This window comes from Euprymna scolopes, chromosome 31, assembly GCF_053919585.1.
Source record: "Euprymna scolopes isolate OS-2025 chromosome 31, ASM5391958v1, whole genome shotgun sequence".
In the NCBI taxonomy this organism is placed as follows: Eukaryota; Metazoa; Mollusca; class Cephalopoda; order Sepiida; family Sepiolidae; genus Euprymna; species Euprymna scolopes.
This window is the reverse complement of record NC_136512.1, coordinates 85,467,810-85,489,741: the sequence shown is the minus strand read 5'-3', so window position 1 is coordinate 85,489,741 and position 21,932 is coordinate 85,467,810. Positions and strand designations below refer to the sequence as shown.

Genomic DNA, 21,932 nt, shown 5'->3' with positions numbered 1-21,932 from the left:
ATCATTATATGTAATCAGTTTTTTAAAATGGTCCACCATATAGGAGCCTATTCCTGACCACACACACACACACACACACACACACACACACACACACACACACACACACACACACACACACACAGACGTTTAGCTTTATATTATAACTTTGTCTGTGTGTGTGTGTGAATTTGTTCCCTATGGACTCAGGAACGACTGGGCCACTTTTTTAAAAATTTTACACAAAGGTTCTTTTTTTTTCCACAGGACTCACCATTTATCACTCGAGGATAAGGGTTAATGGGTATACATTAGTTAATGTGATTATAGCGCAGTAAACATAAGTCGTGGGAATTTTGTAAATTGGATTACTTAAGGGGACGGTTCATCAAGAACTTGTTTATGTTAGACTTGAAGACAACCAGATTGTAATCAGCTAGAAAGCAGGCAAACGGAAGAGTGTTCTACAAGCGTGCAGTTCTAAGAAAAAAGCTTTGTTCATGGAATCTACGTTTAGGTTTAGGCACAGATAAAGAGTGTGAGAAATTATTAATATTGTTTTGGGCTAGACGAGTGTTTTTGTGGAAGTTTGGCAAGGGGGGAGGCATAGACTGAAGCTCAGTTGAGCACTCGCCATGAAAATAACGATAAAGCAGAGACAGGCTCGCAACGTCTCTTCTGTGGGAAAGAGGTTGCAGGGAAGAGAAAAAGGCATCCCCCACTAAGCTACAAAGTCTATTTTGAACTTTGTCAAGGCAGAATAAGCTGCTTCTAGCAGCTCCTTCCCAGATTTGGCAACAGTACTCCATCGTTGGCCGTACCTGGCTTTTATATAGGTAGAGAATTGCATCAGGAGTGAGATATCTAGCGGTAAAAGGTCTCATGTAGGTTTTTATATCAGAATGCATCTGATAAGTATTTAAAATCGATGATTAAAAAATCTGGTGAAAGAAGCAAAGGTCTGATTTTGACCAGCGTTATGACTTTTATACAGCCTGACATCACAAGTGCATTTGAGAAGTTTTATCACCGCACAAACAAAACGGCCCATCCTGTAGAATCAACCTTTCATAAGACCGGGGTGGGGGGGGCGCGTTTGAAATGATTGTTTCTTTCTAGAGCACAATTGAAACATGATACGACTGTTGTATGTTTAACTTTAATTCAAGTGATTATGTAAAAATAATTACATAAAATCAACAGTTGGTTCTTTGATAAGAAAAGGACGCGTTCAAAATGAATGTTTCTGCTTAGAGCACAATCGAAGCATAATACTTGACTTTTGCATTTTAAACTTTAAGTGAAGCCATTATTTACAGATAATTTTGTAAGATCAATAGTAGATTCTCTACAGTGCAATGTAGACTACAATGTGTTGTGCACTAAGTCACTGCAGAGAGGCATATGGAGCTTCCTCTGGGTACGCTGTGACAGGGAGGGATCCGTAACTAGAGTAGGCAATCAATTGATAAGATTAAGAATTGGTGATTTCACAAATTTTGATGACAATAAAAGTACTGTAAATGCGGAACATTTATTTAATCCCGGACAACGTCGGGTCTCCCTGCTAGCATATCATATAAGTAAATGCATATAACTAAATGAATGTTACGTAACTTTCTCACAGGATAACATTAGCAGTTTGGAGCATGAACCAGACTCAGTTGTTGAGTGCGTTGAACACCTATTGCTGATCAACCGGCTCAACCACGAGTTACCTGCCCTTGAGCTGGACTTTACAGACGTCAACAAACTCTTTTCCTTGATTCGACTTTATGAGATGAAGATCAACGAAGAATCATTCGCTCTTCACTTGACCCTGGCCTCATCTTTCCAACTCATGAAGGTAAGCATCAATTCTTGAATGTGTACTTGCGACCGTTTGCGTGCTTTGTGTCTATTGTGTGAGTGTTCATTTGTGTGCACGCGTTTAACTTTATTTATATAGGTGGACGTATGGACGTATGTCGCAGTCCGTCTATTCATCCAGCAATTAAAAAAAGAGAACTAAACTAATCTAACACCTAAAATATAAATAAGAAAACTACCTCAAGCACATATGGGTCACCTATTAATTCGACACATTTACACACACAAAAAAAAAAAAAAAAAGAAAATAGCGAGTCACGAGGGAATGAAAGTAAGCAAAACCTTAGTCTGAATTAAGCCCTGCCATTGACTAATGAAAAACATTAACCCATGGGCAGAAATAACAAATGATCGGATTAGTGAACTAAACTAAACACCGCGGTACAGTAACATGAATTCTATGCGTTTTAATTTGATGAGTTTTTAAGAGGATGAAATGCAGAAAATTTAGTGTAGCTTGATTGCTATATATATTTTTTCATAATTTAATACCTGGCTCTACTCACGTATTGAGCACTGTTGAAGGAAATACTGCAAGTCGATGTATAAAATACTATCTCTTCTTATAACATTTAATTTGGATAAATGAAACAATAATAATAATAATAATATATATATATATATATATATATATATATTATATGATATTTTAATTTATGCCGATTTCATATTTATTATAAAACCAATAATCTATAAATTATTATATTGTACCCAATATATAGTAGTGATTCCAAAGTTTAAAAAATATGTATGACTTTAGTGGCATCAACTAGTCAAAACATTTAGCGCTCCAGTTGTAATCATTACTGTCTTACCAAAATTCATGTGCATATAAAAACACTAACAAATAAGGTTGTTTAACTTGTAAATGCATATTTGCGCATGTGTATAGAAGCACTGCCAAATTCCGATATTTTTCAATTTTGACCTCATAGCAGCTTTTTTTACCAGCTAAAGAATAAATCGAATTTGTTCCACAAACAAAAAATCGACAAAGGAGTTTGATAGACACCGTTCCACAGAGAGAGAGAGAGAGAGAGAGAGAGAGAGAGAGAGAGAGGGGGAGGGAGGTAGGGAGGTAGGGAGAGAGAGAGACAATTGTCACTTATATATATATATATATATATATATATATATATATATATATATATATATATATATATATATATATATTGTGACGTTCCTGTTATGGGCAACACCGAGTGACCCACAAAACAGCGTCACCATAACACAAGGCAGTCTTTTCACGTACACGAAAGAGGACTTAAAACTTCTTATTAGGGTTAGCCAATCAACGACCGTTATTTGTTTCATTGACGTGCGTGGGTGGGTGATCTCTCACGCCATGAACAACGACACAAGCTGTCTGGAAGTGATACTTTTTTATGCTGTCATTGGACACTGGAAGGCGAGTGAAAACGTCGCACCCGTGCGAAAATGAAAGGGATGAAAATAATAACTCCACACGGCCTGGTGTCATGGTTAAAAACTGTGATAGACATAGATAGGACCTACCTCAGAAACGGGCGAGAATCTGTCTCGGCAGCAGGCTGAAATACAGAAAAAGAAAAAAAAAAGAGGCCCAAGATGGCGGCTGTTATCTTTTAAAGCTTCCGGTCATGTGTAGATCTCAAGCAGTCTCGTGTGATATATGCAAATTGGGTGTGCCCGAAGTATCATAAAAGGCGAATCGCTGGGAGGAGTGAGAGAAGCGTTTAAGACATGCGAATAGAGAATGTCGACGTGTATCTCGTGTTGTGAACAACGAACTCTGTCGACTCAACTTGTGACTAGCGAACCTCTTCTTGACGTTTTAACCAAAAAGTTTTGTTACTTTGCGTTAGATAAAGACTTCTGATACAATTGATGTAATCGTGTAGAGGGCGACTCCCTAACTGGATTGTACAAGGTCATCAATTGGGAGCACTGAATACACAAAAAGAGGAAGGAGAGAGATATGGAACAATATTTCAATCCGAATGGAATTGCAGGATTGAATTTGTTGCGACTTGAACTGATAAGCGTAACTCCTCATAAAGGGCATCGAACATTCGAGATCGTCAAATTAAAAAAAAAATTTTTTGAACTGTTGGACTGATTTTATTCTATGGACTGGACTTACTCAAAGAGGGATAATCTGCCAAAACAACCTGCCATTTTTGCTTCATTAGTGCACAGGAACTCTAACAGGGATCTAAGCATTTTTGCCCATACCCGACTTGGTATCATATGAGGATCTGTGCCTTTCATGGATGTAACATTTGATGGGATATAGTTGGGTGGCTCATTTTCAATGGCGGACTTCCCCGCTCTTGACGAAGCCAGAACAGAGTGAAACCATACCCTAAATATTAATGCTGGGACTGAGGTTAGCCAAAAACACTCAAAACTGAATCGGAGATGTAATAATATATACGAGGTGGCTTGAATAAACTTCCAGACTTTTTTCATATGGGCACTTTAATGTATAGTACACACACGGAACTCTACTTACCTTCAGAGTAATCTCCTCCGGCTGCAATACACTTGTTGTATCATTCTGACAACTTCGGGAAGGTCCTTTAGAAGTCATCGTGTGTGAGCATGTCAATGATCCGCGTCACAGCCTTTCTCATCTCCTCAATTGTCTCATAATGACAGTCTCTAAGGTTTTCCTTGAGCTTAGGGAATAACCAAAAGTCACAGGGAGCAAGGTCTGGACAATAGGGAGGGTGAGGAACTGCCTTGATGCCCATCTTGGTCAAAAAAGTCTATGACTAGGATGGAGTTGTGAACCGGTACATTGGTGTAAATCTTCCACATCTTCAGTTTCTCATGTGTTTAGTTACAACCCGGACATCAAACTGCAGAGTTACTGTCTCTATAGACACACGACAGTCCTTATCCATGAAATTCTTTATTTGGCCAATCAACTCTGGTGTTCTAACTTTCTTACTCCTCCCACACGTCTCATAATCCCTCAGACTCCCTGCCTTCCTTGTAGCTTTTATGTCATTCAAAAACTGATGTGTGATTCATGCAAGATGGTCCAAAAGCATTCTATACTTTTCTGTGGCATTTTTCCAAGTTTTAAATAGATTTTATAGCATATTGTTCTTCTAACTTGTCTTCAGGCTCAGATTGCATTTTTGAAATTCACTGCTCTGACAATAATAAGCTTAATCATCCTATTTATTTCTTCCCACATTCTTTGCTTTTTTTTCAAGTCTGTATTAATTTCATGCGAGGCCACAAAAGAAGGGAAGATCGAAAAATTCCAGGCGCAATTGGATCTGCTTATCACGCAAACGGGGGCAAATGTTATCGCCTTGGGAATGAAAATTCGTGACCCTAATCTGCTCACGATAGCCAAATCAGAAGGTATTGCCCTGAAGAAGCTCCAAGAGCTAGAAGATGAGCTGAAAAGTCTGTCCAACACTCTGAAAGAACATTCTAGCAACGGTGAACATTTGGCCAACCACCAGCGAGAACTGACAAGAAGCGAAAGGTAAGTTCTATTTTTTGGTGTAAATATTTGATTTTAACCACAACCACTATGGAGGTATCCTGTCATTTTAAAGCAAGTATAAGAGACTAAGTAATATACAAGGTGCCTTCAATAAGTTTCCAGATTTTTTTTCTTTTGTACAGGCATTTAAAATTATAGCAGACTCTTGAAAATTCAGTATATTTTTGCTATACATTTTATGAGATGACTGACCAATTATTATGATTTCAGGTTCAGATGAACAGCTACAGCAGGAATTGTAATACATCCTACTAAAGCCTGATTATCACAAGTGGCGAATTTCAAAAATGCAATCTGGATGTGAGGACACTTTAGAAGAACAATATGAAATAAAATTCTGTTTTTAATTTGGAAAAAATGCCATAGAAACGTATGGAATGCTTCAGACTGCTTTTGGACCATCTTGCATGAATCGAGCATCAGTTTTTGAATTGCATAAAAGATTCCAGGAAGGCAGGGAGTCTGTAGGATTATGAGACCTGTGGGATGAGTATGGAAGACAGAACATCATAGTTGATTGGCCAAATAAAGAATTTCATGGATAAGGACCGTCGTGTGTCTATAGAGACAATGTACACAGTTTGATGTCAGTGTGGGAACTGTAATACAATTATCCACAAGGAACTAAAGATGCAGAAGATTTGTGCAAAGTTTTTCTCGACGATGCTCAGAAACGATAAGAAAAAAAGAGATTCTCATGACAGAGATGGTTGAGCTGATCAATTCAGATCTCGCAGTTATTGATGCTTTGGTGACCTGCAATGAAAGCTGGATCTACTGCTATGACCTAGAGACCAAGAGACAGACTTCCCAGTGTAAACATGCTGGCTCTCTCAGACCCAAGAAGGCCAGACAGAGCAAATCCACCCAGAAACTTATGATAAGCCTATTTTTTTTTTTTTTTGACAGCACAGGTATGATCTCCATGCATTGGGTTCCCACTGGACAGACAATCAACAAGGAATACTATGTTGAAGTTTTAAGGGAGTTCAGGAATAGATTCTCTTGGAAGAAGTCAGCACACTTCAAATGGCATTTTTCTTATTACAAAGGAGTCACCACTTATCAAAGCCCAGAGGCCACTCGAGGATGAGTGTACAGTAGTCAATGGGAAAATGTCAGAGTAATCGTTAGTAGTGGAAATTGTATGAGGTCTTTCATAAGTTGTTACAACGGCACAACAAGTGTATTGCAGCCGGAGGAGATTACTCTGAAGGGGACTAGAATTTCATGTGTGTACTATCAATTAAAAGTGCTCATACGAAAAATGCAATTCTCTATCTATATAAGAGCCAGATACGTCCAAGGATGGAATACTGTTGCCACATATGGGCAGGAGCTGCTAGAAAGGACTTGTCCTGCCTTGATAGAGTTCAAAATAGACTTCGTAGCCTCGTAGGAGATGTCCTTTTCTCTTCGCTGCAACCTCTATCTCACAGAAGAGATGTTGCGAGTTTGTCTCTGCTTTATCGTTATTTTCATGAAAATTGTTCGACTGAGCTTCAATCTATGGTCCCCCCTCGCCAAACTTTCACAAGAAACACTAGACTAGCTGAAAACATTATCAATAATTTTCCCCACTCTTTATCTGTGTCTAAACCTAAACGTAGATTCCATGATCAAAGCTTCTTTCTTAGAACTGCACGCCTGTGGAATTGTCTTCCGTTTTTCTGCTTTCCAGCTGTCTATAATATGGTTGTCTTCAAGTCCAACGTGAACAAGTTTCTGATGAGCCGTTCCACTTAAGTTAACAAATTTACCGAACTTCCATTACTATTGATTACTATATTGTCCTTTTGACTACTGTACACTCTTTAACCCTTATCCTTGAGTGGCCGATCGGCCTTGATAAGTGGTGACGCCTATGTAAAAAAAAAAAAAAAAAAAGTCTGGAAACTTATTGAAGGCACCTCAGAGTTCAACTTCACTTAATTCTAGTATATCTGAGGAGAAAAGATTCTTTTAAACCAACAGGATGTTTGTGAATACCAGTCTCCAGGGAGAAGACGAATTGTTTTTGTTTAGGTTTGATGATGATTTTTGTTTAGGATGTCATTATATATGATGGGGTCAGTTTGATGTAAAATATGAGACCTTTAGCCGAGTCTACATCTAGATGATTGTGACTTCAGGAAAGCCTACTGGAGATAAGTGAAGAGTTCTTTTCCATCTGCCTCATAGAACTTTTTCTTTTACAAACGAATCACCACTTATCAAGGTCCAGAGGCCACTAGAGGATAAAGGTTTAATGAGTGAACAGTGGTCAAGGGAAACGTGTCATAGTAATCGTTAGTAGTGGAAATTTGGATTACTTAAGGGGATGGTGTACTACAACCATCCTGATATTACAATGGGGAAAGGAGTGGCTGGTTACTTTTAATGCATCTAAAACCAAGCTTCTCTCTTTACATCATCAACATTCTGATCCACATCTGGCATCAATTGAAATGAATGGCTCTCGTCTTCAGGAAGCCTCAAGTTTTGACAAGCTTCTGGGCTTGACCATTACTCCTGATCTTAAATGGAACACGTACATCAAATCTGTTGCCAAGGCCGCTGGAAAAATGGTCGGATCTTTCTATCGATCTGGTAGATATCTCACTGCTAATGCAATTCTCTATCTATATAAGAGCCAGGTACGTCCAAGGATGGAATACTGCTGCCACATCTGGGCAGGAGCTGCTAGAAAGGACTTGTCCTGCCTTGATAGGGTTCAAAATAGACTTCGTAGCCTCGTAGGAGATGTCCTTTTCTCTTCACTGCAACCTCCATCTCACAGAAGAGATGTTGCGAGTTTGTCTCTGATGTATCGTTATTTTCATGGAAAGTGTTCGACTGAGCTTCAGCCTATGGTCCCCCTCACCTAACTTTCACAAGAAACACTCGTCTAGCTGAAAACACTATCAATAATTCCCCCCACTCTTTATCTGTGCCTAAACCTAAATGTAGATTCCATGAACAAAGCTTCTTTCTTAGAACTGCACGCCTGTGGAATTGTCTTCCGTTTTCCTGCTTTCTGGCTGACTACAATATGGTTGTGTTCAAGTCTAATGTAAATAAGTTCTTGATGAGCCGTTCCATATAAGTTATCAAATTTACCGAATTTTCATTACTAATGATTACTATATTGTCCAATTTCTACTGTACACTCTTTAACCCTTATCCTTGAGTGGCCTCTTGGCCTTGATAATGTGGTGATGCCTGTGTAAAAAAAAAAATATATATGTTGAAGATGTTATTACATTTAAATTCCTTAAATAAAACCGAATTAAGAAAAGCGAAAAAAGAAAACAGAGACATATTGCGACTGATTCATAAAGGGTTATCGTCATCTCCAAATTTAATCTGAACTCCAATTTCTGGTCCCCCCTCGCCAATCTGTTACAAAAAACACCGGTCTAGCTGAATCCACTGTCAAAAACTTTCCCCACTCTTTCTCTATGCCTAAATCAAAACGTAGATTCCATGAACAAAGCTTCTTTCTTAGAACTGCACGCCTGTGGAACACTGTTCCGTCTGTCTGCTTCCCTCCTGACTACAACTTGGATGTCTTCAAGTCCAACGTAAACAAATTCCTGATGAACCGCCCCCTTTAGTGAACACTTTAAATATCCACACTAACGTACTGTACTTACAATAACCCTTATCTCTGAGTGGCTTCCGGGCCTTGATAAGTGGTGACCACCTTGTAAAAAAAAAAAATAAATAAATAAAAAAAAATCTCAACCACCCTTTTTTTATTATTCACCTTAACGCCAAACAAGACATATTGCCACTGGACGTAAGCGGCTACTAATTGGGATCATGCCGAAGAAAGATGAAGCTGTTGGTTTACGTTGCCTTTGAACTTCTGCATATCAGTACAGTTTGGGAAACAGGTAGCAGGAAGGGAATTCCAAAGTCTAGCCGTTCTAGAGAAAGAAACTATTAGAAGAGAAAACTTTCTGGCATTTAATGAACTCAACAGTGGCCTCTCAGTAAAATTCGGTTCACACCATTAATATATATTAGTACTCCTGTATTGTTCCTCATCTTTCGGCTGACAACCATTTCCGTCGGCTAAACACTTATTTTCAAGTGGCTATTGACCTTTATATTAAGTGGCCCAAGTTTTTTTAATTTTTATTTTTCACATTCTGATGACATCTTGACATTTCAGTGAAGATGAACTGACAGAAGACTCAAAATATTTGATTGTGCGAATATTCAAAGACCTGACCGAACTTGAACGAGACCTTGGATTACGAAAATTGGTTGTGGAGGCCGACAAGGAATGGCACAAATTGCTCACAGATTGGATGTCCATTCCTTTTCAAGACATCGATGTCAGCAATCTGCAGAAACAAATGACAAGATTCAACCAGACCGTCTACTTGCTTGAGAAAGGTAAGCACCAAATGCACAGACTAGAGAAAGGGATTATATTTTAAGCGTTCTCATTGGCTAATTTCTGAACTTGTATGGCTCATATGTTGTTGTGGTGCCCACCCTACGGATAACAATGAGCTCTTCCACTTAATATATAATTGGAAGAACATGTCCCTCAGTGTTATACACAATATATGCATACGTGGCAGCAGGACTGACGTATAACAACAGTCTTTACTTGTATTTGCTTTTCTTTCAATATTTTTCAGTTTCACTACATACTGAGCTGTGTCTTTCTTACAGACTCTTACTGGTTCACAGCATAAATAAAGCAAAGCCAGACGATTCACCATTTGTTTAACGTTAAGAGCTTTTTCAAGACATGATAGTTCTTTTCCACAAGTAATTCATGACACATTTATAGCAAATTCCATGAACAAAGCTTCTTTCCTGGAACTGTCCGCCTATGGAACTCTGTTCCGCTATCCTGCTTTCCAGCTGACTACAACATGTCCATTTTCAAGCCTTATCTAAACAAATCCTTATTAAGTCATCCTCTTAAATAATCATTATCTACCCAATTTCCATCACTTATGATTACTACGCTGTTGTCCCAGTCACCATCAGGCCTTGATAAGTGAAAATCCCTCTTGTAAAATTATGGCAATTATTTGTCCATATTCTGAATACAGAAGAATTGCATTCGAATCAATTTTAATATTTTCATGTTTAATCTTGTTCGATATGTATTTTCTGATCTTTCATATTTTAATTTCACACTTAGATCAGCTCCCCACTGTCAATCATGAACACTGGGGAACACATTTGTAAAGAAACATTTTTAAGATTCACTATTAGTAAACTATATTTTAAGCATTTTTATTGGCTAATTTCTGAATTTGTACCGCTTATATATAAAATAAGAGCAGACGATTCACATTTTGTTCAACGTTAATAGCTTTTTCAATACATGATACTTAACCTTTTTTCGCTTATGGCAAATATTTATCCATGTTTTTAAAAATTAATTGCATTTCAAATCGATTTTAATATTAAATCTTGTTCGGTATTTATTTTTTGATTTATAATATTTAGAAATAGTCTTTATACTCACACTCAGATCCTCTCTCTGTTGTCATTAATGCCAAGGAACATATTTATAAAGAAACATTTTCAAAATTCACTTGTTGTAAATTATATCTGAAGCGTTTTGAATTTTTACTGTTTATATAAAAGTAGTAAAAGAAAACGCAGGAGATTCGCATTTTGTTTAAGGTTAATTCTTTTCCGCAAGTCATTTATGATAATTGTTTATTCATGTTCTTAAAAAGAAAAAAAAATATTATGAATCAATTTTAATATTTTAATATTTAATCCTGTTCCATATTTATTCTTGATATTTTAATATTTAATCCTGTTCCATATTTATTCTTGATGAACAAATTTATTCAGAAACATTTTCAGACTTTTGTTTCCGATTTTTTGAGATGAGGATTGATTTTTTTTTGTATTACTTAAAATATTCGGACTGTTGTTCTCATCTTGAGTGTCATTTTCACATTTTCGCTAATGTAACTGACTTTCTTCAAGTGTATCTTGTCTAATACAGAAATTTTTGTGTTCAACTCAAGAATCTGCATAGAATTAATTTCAAACGGAACCATTTATTTAATCCACTAAGGGTAGCATGTTCTCGTTCTGTCAGCCATGATCAGATATAACTCTTCAGCAATTCAAAATTGTACTAAGGATTGAACCTTCTACTCTTAGAATCGTGTCACATAGAATTGAAATTTACTTTTTACTTTATCATGGGTCAATGCAGACGATACTTTTTTGTTTTATATTACATTTTCACCCCAAACAAGACACATTGCCAATTTGATGTAGGGAGCTACTATCAGGGACATAAGCTACAGGGGTACTATGTGGGCAGCAAGATGTCGGTTCACGTTACACTTGAACTTCTGCATGTCAGTACAGTTGGGGAAGCAGGAACCCGAAAGGGAATTCCAAAGTCTAGCAGTTCTGAGGAAGAAAATACAATTGTGAATTACTTAAGACTTTTTCATGGTTATGGCTGATGGAATGCGAACATGACATCCCCGTCAATTAAATAAAGGATTCCATTCAAAATTTTGTATAGATTCTCAGATTCGGCAAGATACACTTAAAGAAGGTCGGAGGTTACGTTGTGAGAATGACTCAGAAGTGGAACAATAGTCGAAATAATCCAAATGATTTTGAAAATTTATCAGTAGTAATTATACTTTAACCTTTTTTGTTGGCTAATATCTAACTTTCTCTTTTGATAAAAAATTTACAAATAATTTGCATTTTCTTTTAAATGTAGATTTATTTAATCCACTAAGGGTAGCATGTTCTCGTTCCATCAGCCATGACCGGATATAAGTCTTAAGTAATTCAGAATTGTATTCTTAGTATCGTCTGTACCTAGGATTGAACCTTCTACTCTTAGAATTGAATTTTACTTAGTACTTTACCATGGGTCAGTGCAGATTGGGTGTGGCAGCAGGACTTGGTGCCGGCCCACAAAGCCAAAGAAGGAGTGCTAACTTTTTCTCACTGCCCCCTCCTTCTCTAACCTTAACCCACTAGGCTACTTAGTTTGGTCATGTATCATCACTAACATTACCTCCCACAGCACCAAAGCCAACATGATCGCCACCATCCACCGATTATTCCCTGAGCTCCTGCTGGTGCTTGTGGAAAAGGCATGCTCCCAGTTGCAGACCCACATCGAGGCGATGATTGGTGCTGAAAGCGGCTACATTCAATAGATATCAGCTCTACTACATAATCAAGTTACCTGAATTGATTTTTTTCAATAAAAGTTTTAAAATAACGCTGTAGTCTTATTTTCTTTAGAACACCAATTTTATCATTCAATCTTGTATATCTCGAAATAATTATTTTCAAAATAAATATTTTTTTCAATAATGCAATATAACATTCGGTTTAGAATATAATAACACGGATGGAATGTATTTTTCATATAACGTTTCTTTTTTTAATTTTTTTTTTTAAAAAGATAATGTTTTTTTAATTCAATAAAAGTTCTGAGAAAAATAAGTCATTTTGAGTTGTCTTCCCTTTTTCACTAGTGTAACTCTTCCGAAAATGAAAAAAATAATCCTTCGGCCCAATTTAAACCCCCCTCCCCCCCAAAAAACGTTTTTGTTTCAATCCAGATACTCGTTTTTAGAGATATCTAGATATTCCGGACATTAAAAGGCAATTTAAAAATATTGCAAATGTTTGCGTTGGAAGTCATGATCCTGATAACCTACTAGGATTGAAAAATTAGTCCCAATTTCTACCTCGGCACCAAAATCAACAAAGTGTAAACCATTTTTGTTTTGACCTTTCACTTTTACAGAATAGTGCATTCCTGAGTAATTCTAGGAGGTCTAGCAATTCCAGGAGGTTTTTCTTTAAGAAAGGGTTAGCTTATTGCTAATCGAGTGAGGCGCCCTTACTGGGGAATGCTGACGGGGCTGCCCAAGCGCTTATGCTCATCGGGGATGCTGACTTTTCAAGCTAACTTTCAAACACTTGCATCACATTTCTCCCTGTGAGAGAGAAATAAATACCCAGTAGTGCTACATTCAGCCTTTGAACTACGATCAAAGTGTAGTATCTGTCATGTCCTTGCTCAGAAAAAGAGACGTTATTCAAGATTGATGCAACCTTCTTTTTTTAAATTTTTGTTGCAATCTAGATGCCCTCTATTTGGGAGCTGGATATTTTCCACATGTCATAGGAGAACATATTCTCTCCTATGATTGGATTAAGAAATATATAAATATTTCTTATAATATATAAATATGTTTATTGATATATTAATTAAAACATAAAGACGTTTCTAGAATGTCGTTATTCATAAAAATAAATAATAATCGGCGTCTATAAATATAAAAAGGCGTAGAACGCGTTTTTGTTCCTTTTTTGAGTCTCTAGAAGGTTCCAGAAAGTTCCTTTTAAAACTCATATAAAAGAAACGCTATTGGTGGGTAAAGTCAGTTCGTGACATATTTTGGGATGCAAAAAGAGGCAACCAATGTCCGAATTCCGGCTTCCACATAAGGCCGTAAAAACAAAAACCTCACTGAAGAACTGGCTGTCTGGATTCTGGTAAAGTTTTTATTTATTCTTTGAGTTTGTTGACCGAAACACATATACATATAAAAATACACTAAACAAAACATTTCAAAACAATACATTAAGAATTACGATCTTTATGATCTAAGGGAGACAATTTATTAGCGAGTTGTCGCCCTTCAAACATGGTAATCTTTTCTTTTGTTTTTTCTTGTTAATTTATTTTTTAATAAATTTCTTTTTCGTTAAATCTTTTTCTTTTGTTTTAATTTTATTACATGTGGGTGCTGATAAATCCCTAGACAATACGAGCTATGATCGGCACACATATGTAATACACATTAAAAACCAATGTTACTTCTAACTTTCTTTCACGAGAAGGCAAGCAAATAGTCTCTGCCTGAATAATGTATCTCAGATTAAAAGAATATATATATATGTATATATATATATATATATATATATATATATATATATATATATATATATATATATATATATATATGTGTGTGTGTGTGTGTGTGTATTGGGTTTACTTGTCTTTACGTATTTCCTTTAAATTAAATCGAACTTGTGTCACACCTATTCCTCGTGGGGAGGCAGTAAATAGGAGTAAGATTCTTTGCCTTAAGAACTTTCTCTTTTAATTTGTATTTTTTTTTTTTTTAGGTTTACCTGCAAACGAGCTTTTACCAAAATTACGAGCGAGTGTCATGGGTTTCAAGCAAGGCATGCCAGTCATCCTCAGTCTTTGTAACCCGTCACTGAAGACGCGACACTGGGAACAACTGGAGCAAATTATGGGCACTAGAGTGGATAAAGACAATTCCATAACCCTCAGCGTCCTCATGGAACAAAAAGCATGTTCCTATTTTTTCTCTCTTTCTTTTTAATTTTACTTTTTTTTTTTTTTCGTCTCCCCAAACAAGACATATTGCCATTGAAACATAAGGAGTTACTATGATATGATTCAGATTCATGGGGGAAGGGGAGGATTTCAGCAAGCTTTGAGGTTGCGGTTTGTTGAGATAGGTGTTTATGGTGCTCCCTCGCTATTCCTATTGTCATATCTGCTATTCCTATTGTCATGTCTAAGATTTCTACGTTTATTTATTAAAAGAAAAAAAAATGCCCCCTATATTATAAAATAAATACTTTAAAAAATCGTCTCTTCTCCTCCTCCTTCTCCTCCTCCTCTTTTTCTTCAAAGATCAACGAAAAACTGTTTCCTTATCTGTATCTTTATAGAATATACAAATTAGTATATATATATATATATATATATATATATATATATATATATATATATATATATATAGTCTTAGAAGTTGCTTTAAAACCTGTAAAACTATTTTAAAAAATACTGTTGTAGGAACATTATTTTGTCAGTAAGGACATATATCTTCTGTATTACTGAATAAATGTGGCAACAGTACTCCCTCCATAGGAAAATGGTGGCCTTGGTGGGATACAGTATACTCTAATGTATAAGTAACTTTCTAGCAGGGTATAGAGAACCCACCTTCTTTGTAGCAGCCTTGGCAATGCCCTCAATGTATCTATTCCAACTCATGTTCCCTGTTAACGTTTAGCTGAGGGGCTTCAACGAAGTTCTTCCAGGTAATGTATCATTAGATATATTTATATGGTAGAGATATTTATATGCTTGCTATATTTATATAATCGATATATTTATGCAGTGATATATTTATATCGTAGATATATTTATATGGTTAATATATTGATACTAGCAAAGATACCCACGCTTTGCGCTGGACTTTTCTGTATACTCGGGTACTTGTTTTGCAGGCACCCTTGCAATAAGTGGATGTTGCAAGAGCCGAACCAAATATGACATAAACCTTTGACCTTTACCTTGAAAAATAGTGTGCACCATCCCTAGGTCGGAGACCATCATCAGGTAACATTTGGTTATGATCGGTCCAGTGATGTGGGTTGTAGGAAAGTATATATATATATATATATATATATATATATATATATATATATATATATATATATATATACTAGCAAAAGTACCCGTCGTTGACTGGGTTCAAAAACAGCGTACAGAAAATAGACTCTGATTTATGAAAGTATGATAGGTTATGAAGAGGAAGGGCTGTAAAGAGATAGCTTCGAATTCGGGGGTATCAAAACCAAAGCAAAATATGATGAAAGTAAAAATAAAATAGATAAACCCATAATTTATTATACCATACCTGTTCACACTGAAACACTTATCACAATATTCCGTCGATCTATATTAAAAAATCTTGTTAAACTTTGTGACATATTTCCATTCTATGGACGTCAGGCGCGAACGAACACCCAATAATTTTATTATACCATATTTCTTCAAACTGAAACATAATTATCAAAGTATACTTACGCAGATAGATATGAAAAGTCTTTATTAAAGTCTGTGCCTATTCCCATTCTATGGAGGCCAGGCGCGAACGCAGACTCCACAATTTTATTATACCATCCCTATTTAAGTTAAAACATACTTATCAAAGTATTCTTATGTACATCTATATCAAAAACACATGTAAACGTTTTTTTTAAATTTTTTAATTTTTTATTTCCATACTTTGTGGACCAGGTGCGAACGCAGACTCCACAATTTTAATGAACCACCGTAATGTCAGATCAAACATACCCATTCCTGTGTCTCGATACATCTTCTATCATTATATGTAATCAGTTTTTTAAAATAGTCAACCATATAGGAGCATATTCTTGACCAGACGCACGCACAGACGTCCAGATTTATATATATATATATATATATATATATATATATATATATATATATATATTTATATATATATATATATATATATTTATATATATATATAGGCTATGACCTTGATTTTTTACATCTACCTTGGCAAATGCTGTAATACATCTCTAGGTGGGGAACTATCATCATGCCAGGTTTGGTCATGATCCGTCCAGTGATGTGAGCTGTAGGAGAATTGTACACACACACACACACACACACACGCGCGAGCGCACACACACGCATACAAACACACATACACACACGCACACACACACACGCGTGCACGCACACAAACACACACACATACACGCACACACACACACGCACACACACATACGCACACACACATACGCACACACACACGCACACACACACGCACGCACACACACACACACACACACACACACACACACACTCCGAATCATTGTGAAAATAACACAATACAAACTCCTGAGTTCAACAAGACACACCCGAAGAAGGCCATAGGTTACATCGATCAAAACGCTGTGCAAGTAACACTTAAGATAAGAACAATAGTCGCAACAATATAAATAAAACTCTGTTTTATTCTTTGGCAACATTTATTTAATTGACTTGAAGTGATGACTTTTCATTCATCATTCATGTCTGTGTAAAAGAATCTCTTGCGTTCATCCATAAGAATTTTGGTTCGTTTTTTGTTTCAGGTGTTTCGATTCAAAGACCAAATCCAAGAAATCAGTAGTTGTGCCAGCAACGAAGGAACTTTGGAAAGCATGTTAAAAAAAGTAAGTCTTTAGAAATTGTTATATTCGTTGTCCCAGCTCGTTTGACCCCGTGACCTCCATCAACCTGCTGTTTTGATACTTCATCGTAATACATCTTCCTATTCCAATAGCTTCTTTTCAACAACCGCAGACTTGTGGACCTCTCTTCCTGCTAATTGTTTTCCTCATACCTACATTCTTGACCTTTTCAAGACTAAGGTCAATACGTATCTCTTAACACTTAAAATAGTTTTGTTCAGCACATTTTATACTTGCACGACGAAAACGAAGTACATATATATATATATATACACACACACACACACACACACACACACATATATATATATATATATATATATATATATATATATATATATATATATACGAGCAAACAGTTAATAAAACATGTTAAAAAACACTTTGAAATGAGTTAAAAACATAATATTTAATCTGAAAAGGAAACACTAGATAAGTGGATAGTCCTTAATCCACGGAGTTTCGAAGAAATACTTTCCTTCTCATCAGAGGCTAGGAATTAGCAAAATGCGGGATCAGATTTTGCATGCATTTATATATATATATATATATATATATATATATATATATATATATATATAGTCACGTCTGATTGAACACGACAGGGTTATTCTTTTTTCCGATCTTTCTGGATATCTTTTCTATTTGCCGAGCGGTCTTTTTAATTTCAGTAGGCATATAATATAGGAGGGCGCCCAAAAGTTGTTCGGCCATATTTTTCTCAAGTGCTTTCTATCGGTGCATCCAATTATCGCCAGGTACAATGTCTCCGAACCCACTCTAAAAACTCATACAACGCATACATAGGCCATCCAACAACAACACTCTCCCAACGACTAACCTATCATTTAGCTGACAATAGTGCCATAAAGCAACACCTAACATCCCACGATAAAAACCTACAGTCGTCCAACATTAGAAATCTCTTAACTAACAATACTAAAATCAGATACCTTAACAACTGCACACGACGACAAAATTTACTAGAAGCCATACTTATAAAAAAAAAATCTTCCGCCCTTTTTAAATCGGATCTCATTTAACACCGGAATAAATGTACTAACAGTATTTAATAACTCACATGAAACTAAATGAATAAACTATAAAATTAGAAAATCGAAACTAAAAATAAAAATACAATAAAAACAATTTGTCTTCAAATCTGTGGAATTGTCTTCCGTTTTTCCTGCTTTCCGGCTGACTACAATATTGTTGTGTTCAAGTCTAAAGTAAATAAGTTCTTGATGAGCCGTTCCAATTGTCTTCCGTTTTCCTGCTTTCCGGCTGACTACAATATGGTTGTGTTCAAGTCTAAAGTAAATAAGTTCTTGATGAGCCGTTCCATATAAGTTATCAAATTTACCAAATTTTCATTACTAATGATTACTATATTGTCCAATTTCTACTGTACACTCTTTAACCCTTATCCTTGAGTGGCCTCTTGGCCTTGATAATGTGGTGATGCCTATGTAAAAAAAAACTCCTACTGTATCCACCTCTACAGCTAATTAAACAATAAAAAGATAATAATAAAATTATAAATACACGAAGCCTCAAAGGAAAAGAAAACAAGAACAATTGCTCCTGACGATAATCGGATGCACCGATAGAAAGCGCTTGAGAAAAATATGGCCAAGCAAAAAATTTGGGCGCCATTCTATATTGTATGCCTGCCGAAATTAAAAAGACCGCTAGACAAATAGAAAAGATATCCAGAAAGATCGGAAAAAGGAATAACTCTGTCGTGTTCAATCAGACGTGTCTAAATAATGGCTTGCTGCCAAAATATACAAATATATATATATATATATATATATATATATATATATATATATATATATAAAGTGAGATAATCCACAGATTAAAGATAAAGTAAATTATCCTGTCAGATATTACATTAAGGTAATACTTTCAGGATGATCCTAGCCAAAAAGGTAAAGCTCAATATTTAAAAAATAGAGCAATATATAAGTTTAATGGTTAAAGTACAATTTTGTAAATAAAAATATAAACACATATATTTTTAAGTTAAGAATTTATTGTTTGAAACAAGGAATATATAGAGAAAAATTATGTTTGTTTCCTTAATCCATGGATTTTCAATAATGGCTCATATCATCAGAGGAAATAAAATGCAATTAGCAAAATATTCAGCTATAGATAAAAGAGTATTTTGCTTTTCAGCACATATGTGTTATATGATATTAATTCCTAAAGTGATAAAAATCTAAAAAAATTGATATTTTTTTTCTGTTTTAGTTTCTATTTTAACTTATCTATGGTTATCTAGAGTTTACTAGTAAGTTGGACAGGTTTCTGCACTCAAAGATTTTCTTTAAGGTTACCACTGCTTCTGTCAGTGCCCTGAGTGCTATTATAGCGATCTTCCTTTCTATTTCAATGACAAACCAGCGAACATTTTATTTGAAACTCAAGTATGACGGACTAACAAACATGCTATTTCAAGCTTAAGCCTGACAGACCAGTGAACATGCCATTTTAAAATTAAGGCTGAGAGACTAGTAAACATGATATTTCAATCGTAAGCCTAACAGACCAGTGAAGATGCTATTTGAAGCTTAAGCCTGGCAGACTAACGAACATGTTAATTGTATCTGAAGCCTAACAGACAAGCGAAAATTCTATTTCAAACAAGCCTGATAGACCAGTGAGTATACTACTTCAAATAAGCCTGACAGACTTGTAGATGCTATTTGTACCTGAAACCTAACAAACCAACAAACATGCTATTTCAAATTTAAGCCTGACAGACTATCGAACATGCTATTTCAAACTTAAACCAAATAGACCAGCAAACATGCTATTTCAAATTTAAGCCTGACAGACTTTTAGATGTTATTTGTACCTGAAACCTAACAAACCAACAAACATGCTATTTCAAATTTAAGCCTGACAGACTATCGAACATGCTATTTCAAACTTAAACCAAATAGACCAGCCAACATGCTATTTCAAAATTTAAGCTTGACAGACCAACGAGCATGCTGCTTCAAACTTGTGCCTAACAGACTTGCAGGTGTTATTTGTACCTGAAGCCTGACAGACCACCGAAAATGTTATTTCAAACTTAAGTCTACCAGCCTGAACATCAGTTTCTATCAGGTCTCAGAGTCTAGTAATTTTAACGTCACGTCTGGCAAGTTGCCCCAAACCTTTTGAATGTACCTTGCATATATTCTATCGCTATAGTTTTTTATTGTTTCAGATTACCCATTTGTGGGAAATGACATACCTCAAGATAATTCCGCACGCAAGCTCTTGGATTATCGTTGGAGTTGAAGACTTGTTGCCACTTCTCGAAGAAAGTCAAGTCACCGTTGCAACGATCCGAGCTTCCAAATATGTTGGACCTATTAAGGTGAAACAATGGTGGACGCGCATCGGTTCTATAATTACGTTTTTTTTTTTTCTTTCGCAATTGCATGCTCTCACTCATGGAGTGATTTGTATGTTGTTTAGTAAGTCATACTATGGGCGATAAAAACACTCATTGCATGGGCGGATTCTACATCAAAATGACAACTTTCAACAAGCTTATACCCAACTATACAGACGCAGTTCCGAATCCTAGAGAGAGAGAGAGAGAGAGAGAGAGAGAGAGAGAGAGAGAGAGAGAGAGAGAGAGAGAGATAGTGGATATAGAGTTCTCAACGATAATTCTTGGCCTGAGGACGTTATCCCCCAAACGCGGGTGATTACAGAAACATGTATGCACATATGTAGCCATCAATGTTTGTATAAATAAATTTCATATATATATATATATATATATATATATATATATACTAGCTGTACCCTTTCACGCATTGCTGTGGCTCAATTTGGTGTAATGGAAAATTCTAATAAAAAGAGAAAATGCATGTTTCTTATATTCTTAGTACAGAAATCCACTCCAAAAAGTTAAAACAAAAAGGCGAAAATGAAAAAAAATGGTACTCTTGCAGAATTGGATTCTGATCCTCGGGATTACCGCCAATCATGGCTTGGGCTCGACCAACAATCAGTGGATAAAGCTGAACGTAGCAAAAATGTTGAAACGTTAAATGTTTTTTTTTTTTTTTTCTGTATACAAACATGTGAGTTAGTAATTAATATTTGAATGAGGGGGGGGGGGCGTTTACTATACACAGATTCGAAAAAGTTGTCCAAAAACAAATAAATGAAAGCAAAGGTAAGGTAAGTTACGTTTCTACCTAACTGGATAATTGTTTAGTGTTTTTATGTAATGTAAAATGTTTAATCGGCTCGAAAAACAGAAATGGTTGCAGACTCTGTTGAATACGTTAAGTTTGGGAAAGTAATTTGAAAACTACAAACTATACAATACAGTGTCAAAAAACCACCGAATATATGTTACCATGACATAGGCTGACATAATCGGTGGGTTTGTGACAATATTTTCTGTAGTTTTTTAGTTTTAACTCACTTTCTCAAACTTAACGTAATCAACAGTGTCCACCACCATTTGTATCTTTCAAATACATCGATAAAC

General features: G+C 35.8%; 1 protein-coding gene across 1 annotated transcript in view; it reads left to right on the top strand.

Annotated features, from left to right (window-relative positions):
- The first annotated feature begins 1,481 nt into the window (after positions 1-1,481).
- LOC145255562 (dynein axonemal heavy chain 6-like) overlaps positions 1,482-21,932 on the top strand; it is a 277,781-nt gene continuing 257,330 nt past the window's right edge. Inside the window, exons 1-7 of the mRNA XM_080114017.1 lie at positions 1,482-1,493; positions 1,607-1,825; positions 5,055-5,335; positions 9,516-9,742; positions 14,516-14,706; positions 17,321-17,401; positions 20,646-20,798. Coding sequence (XP_079970143.1) covers positions 1,482-1,493; positions 1,607-1,825; positions 5,055-5,335; positions 9,516-9,742; positions 14,516-14,706; positions 17,321-17,401; positions 20,646-20,798 — 1,164 coding nt within the window. The remainder of the gene's footprint in view (positions 1,494-1,606; positions 1,826-5,054; positions 5,336-9,515; positions 9,743-14,515; positions 14,707-17,320; positions 17,402-20,645; positions 20,799-21,932) is intronic.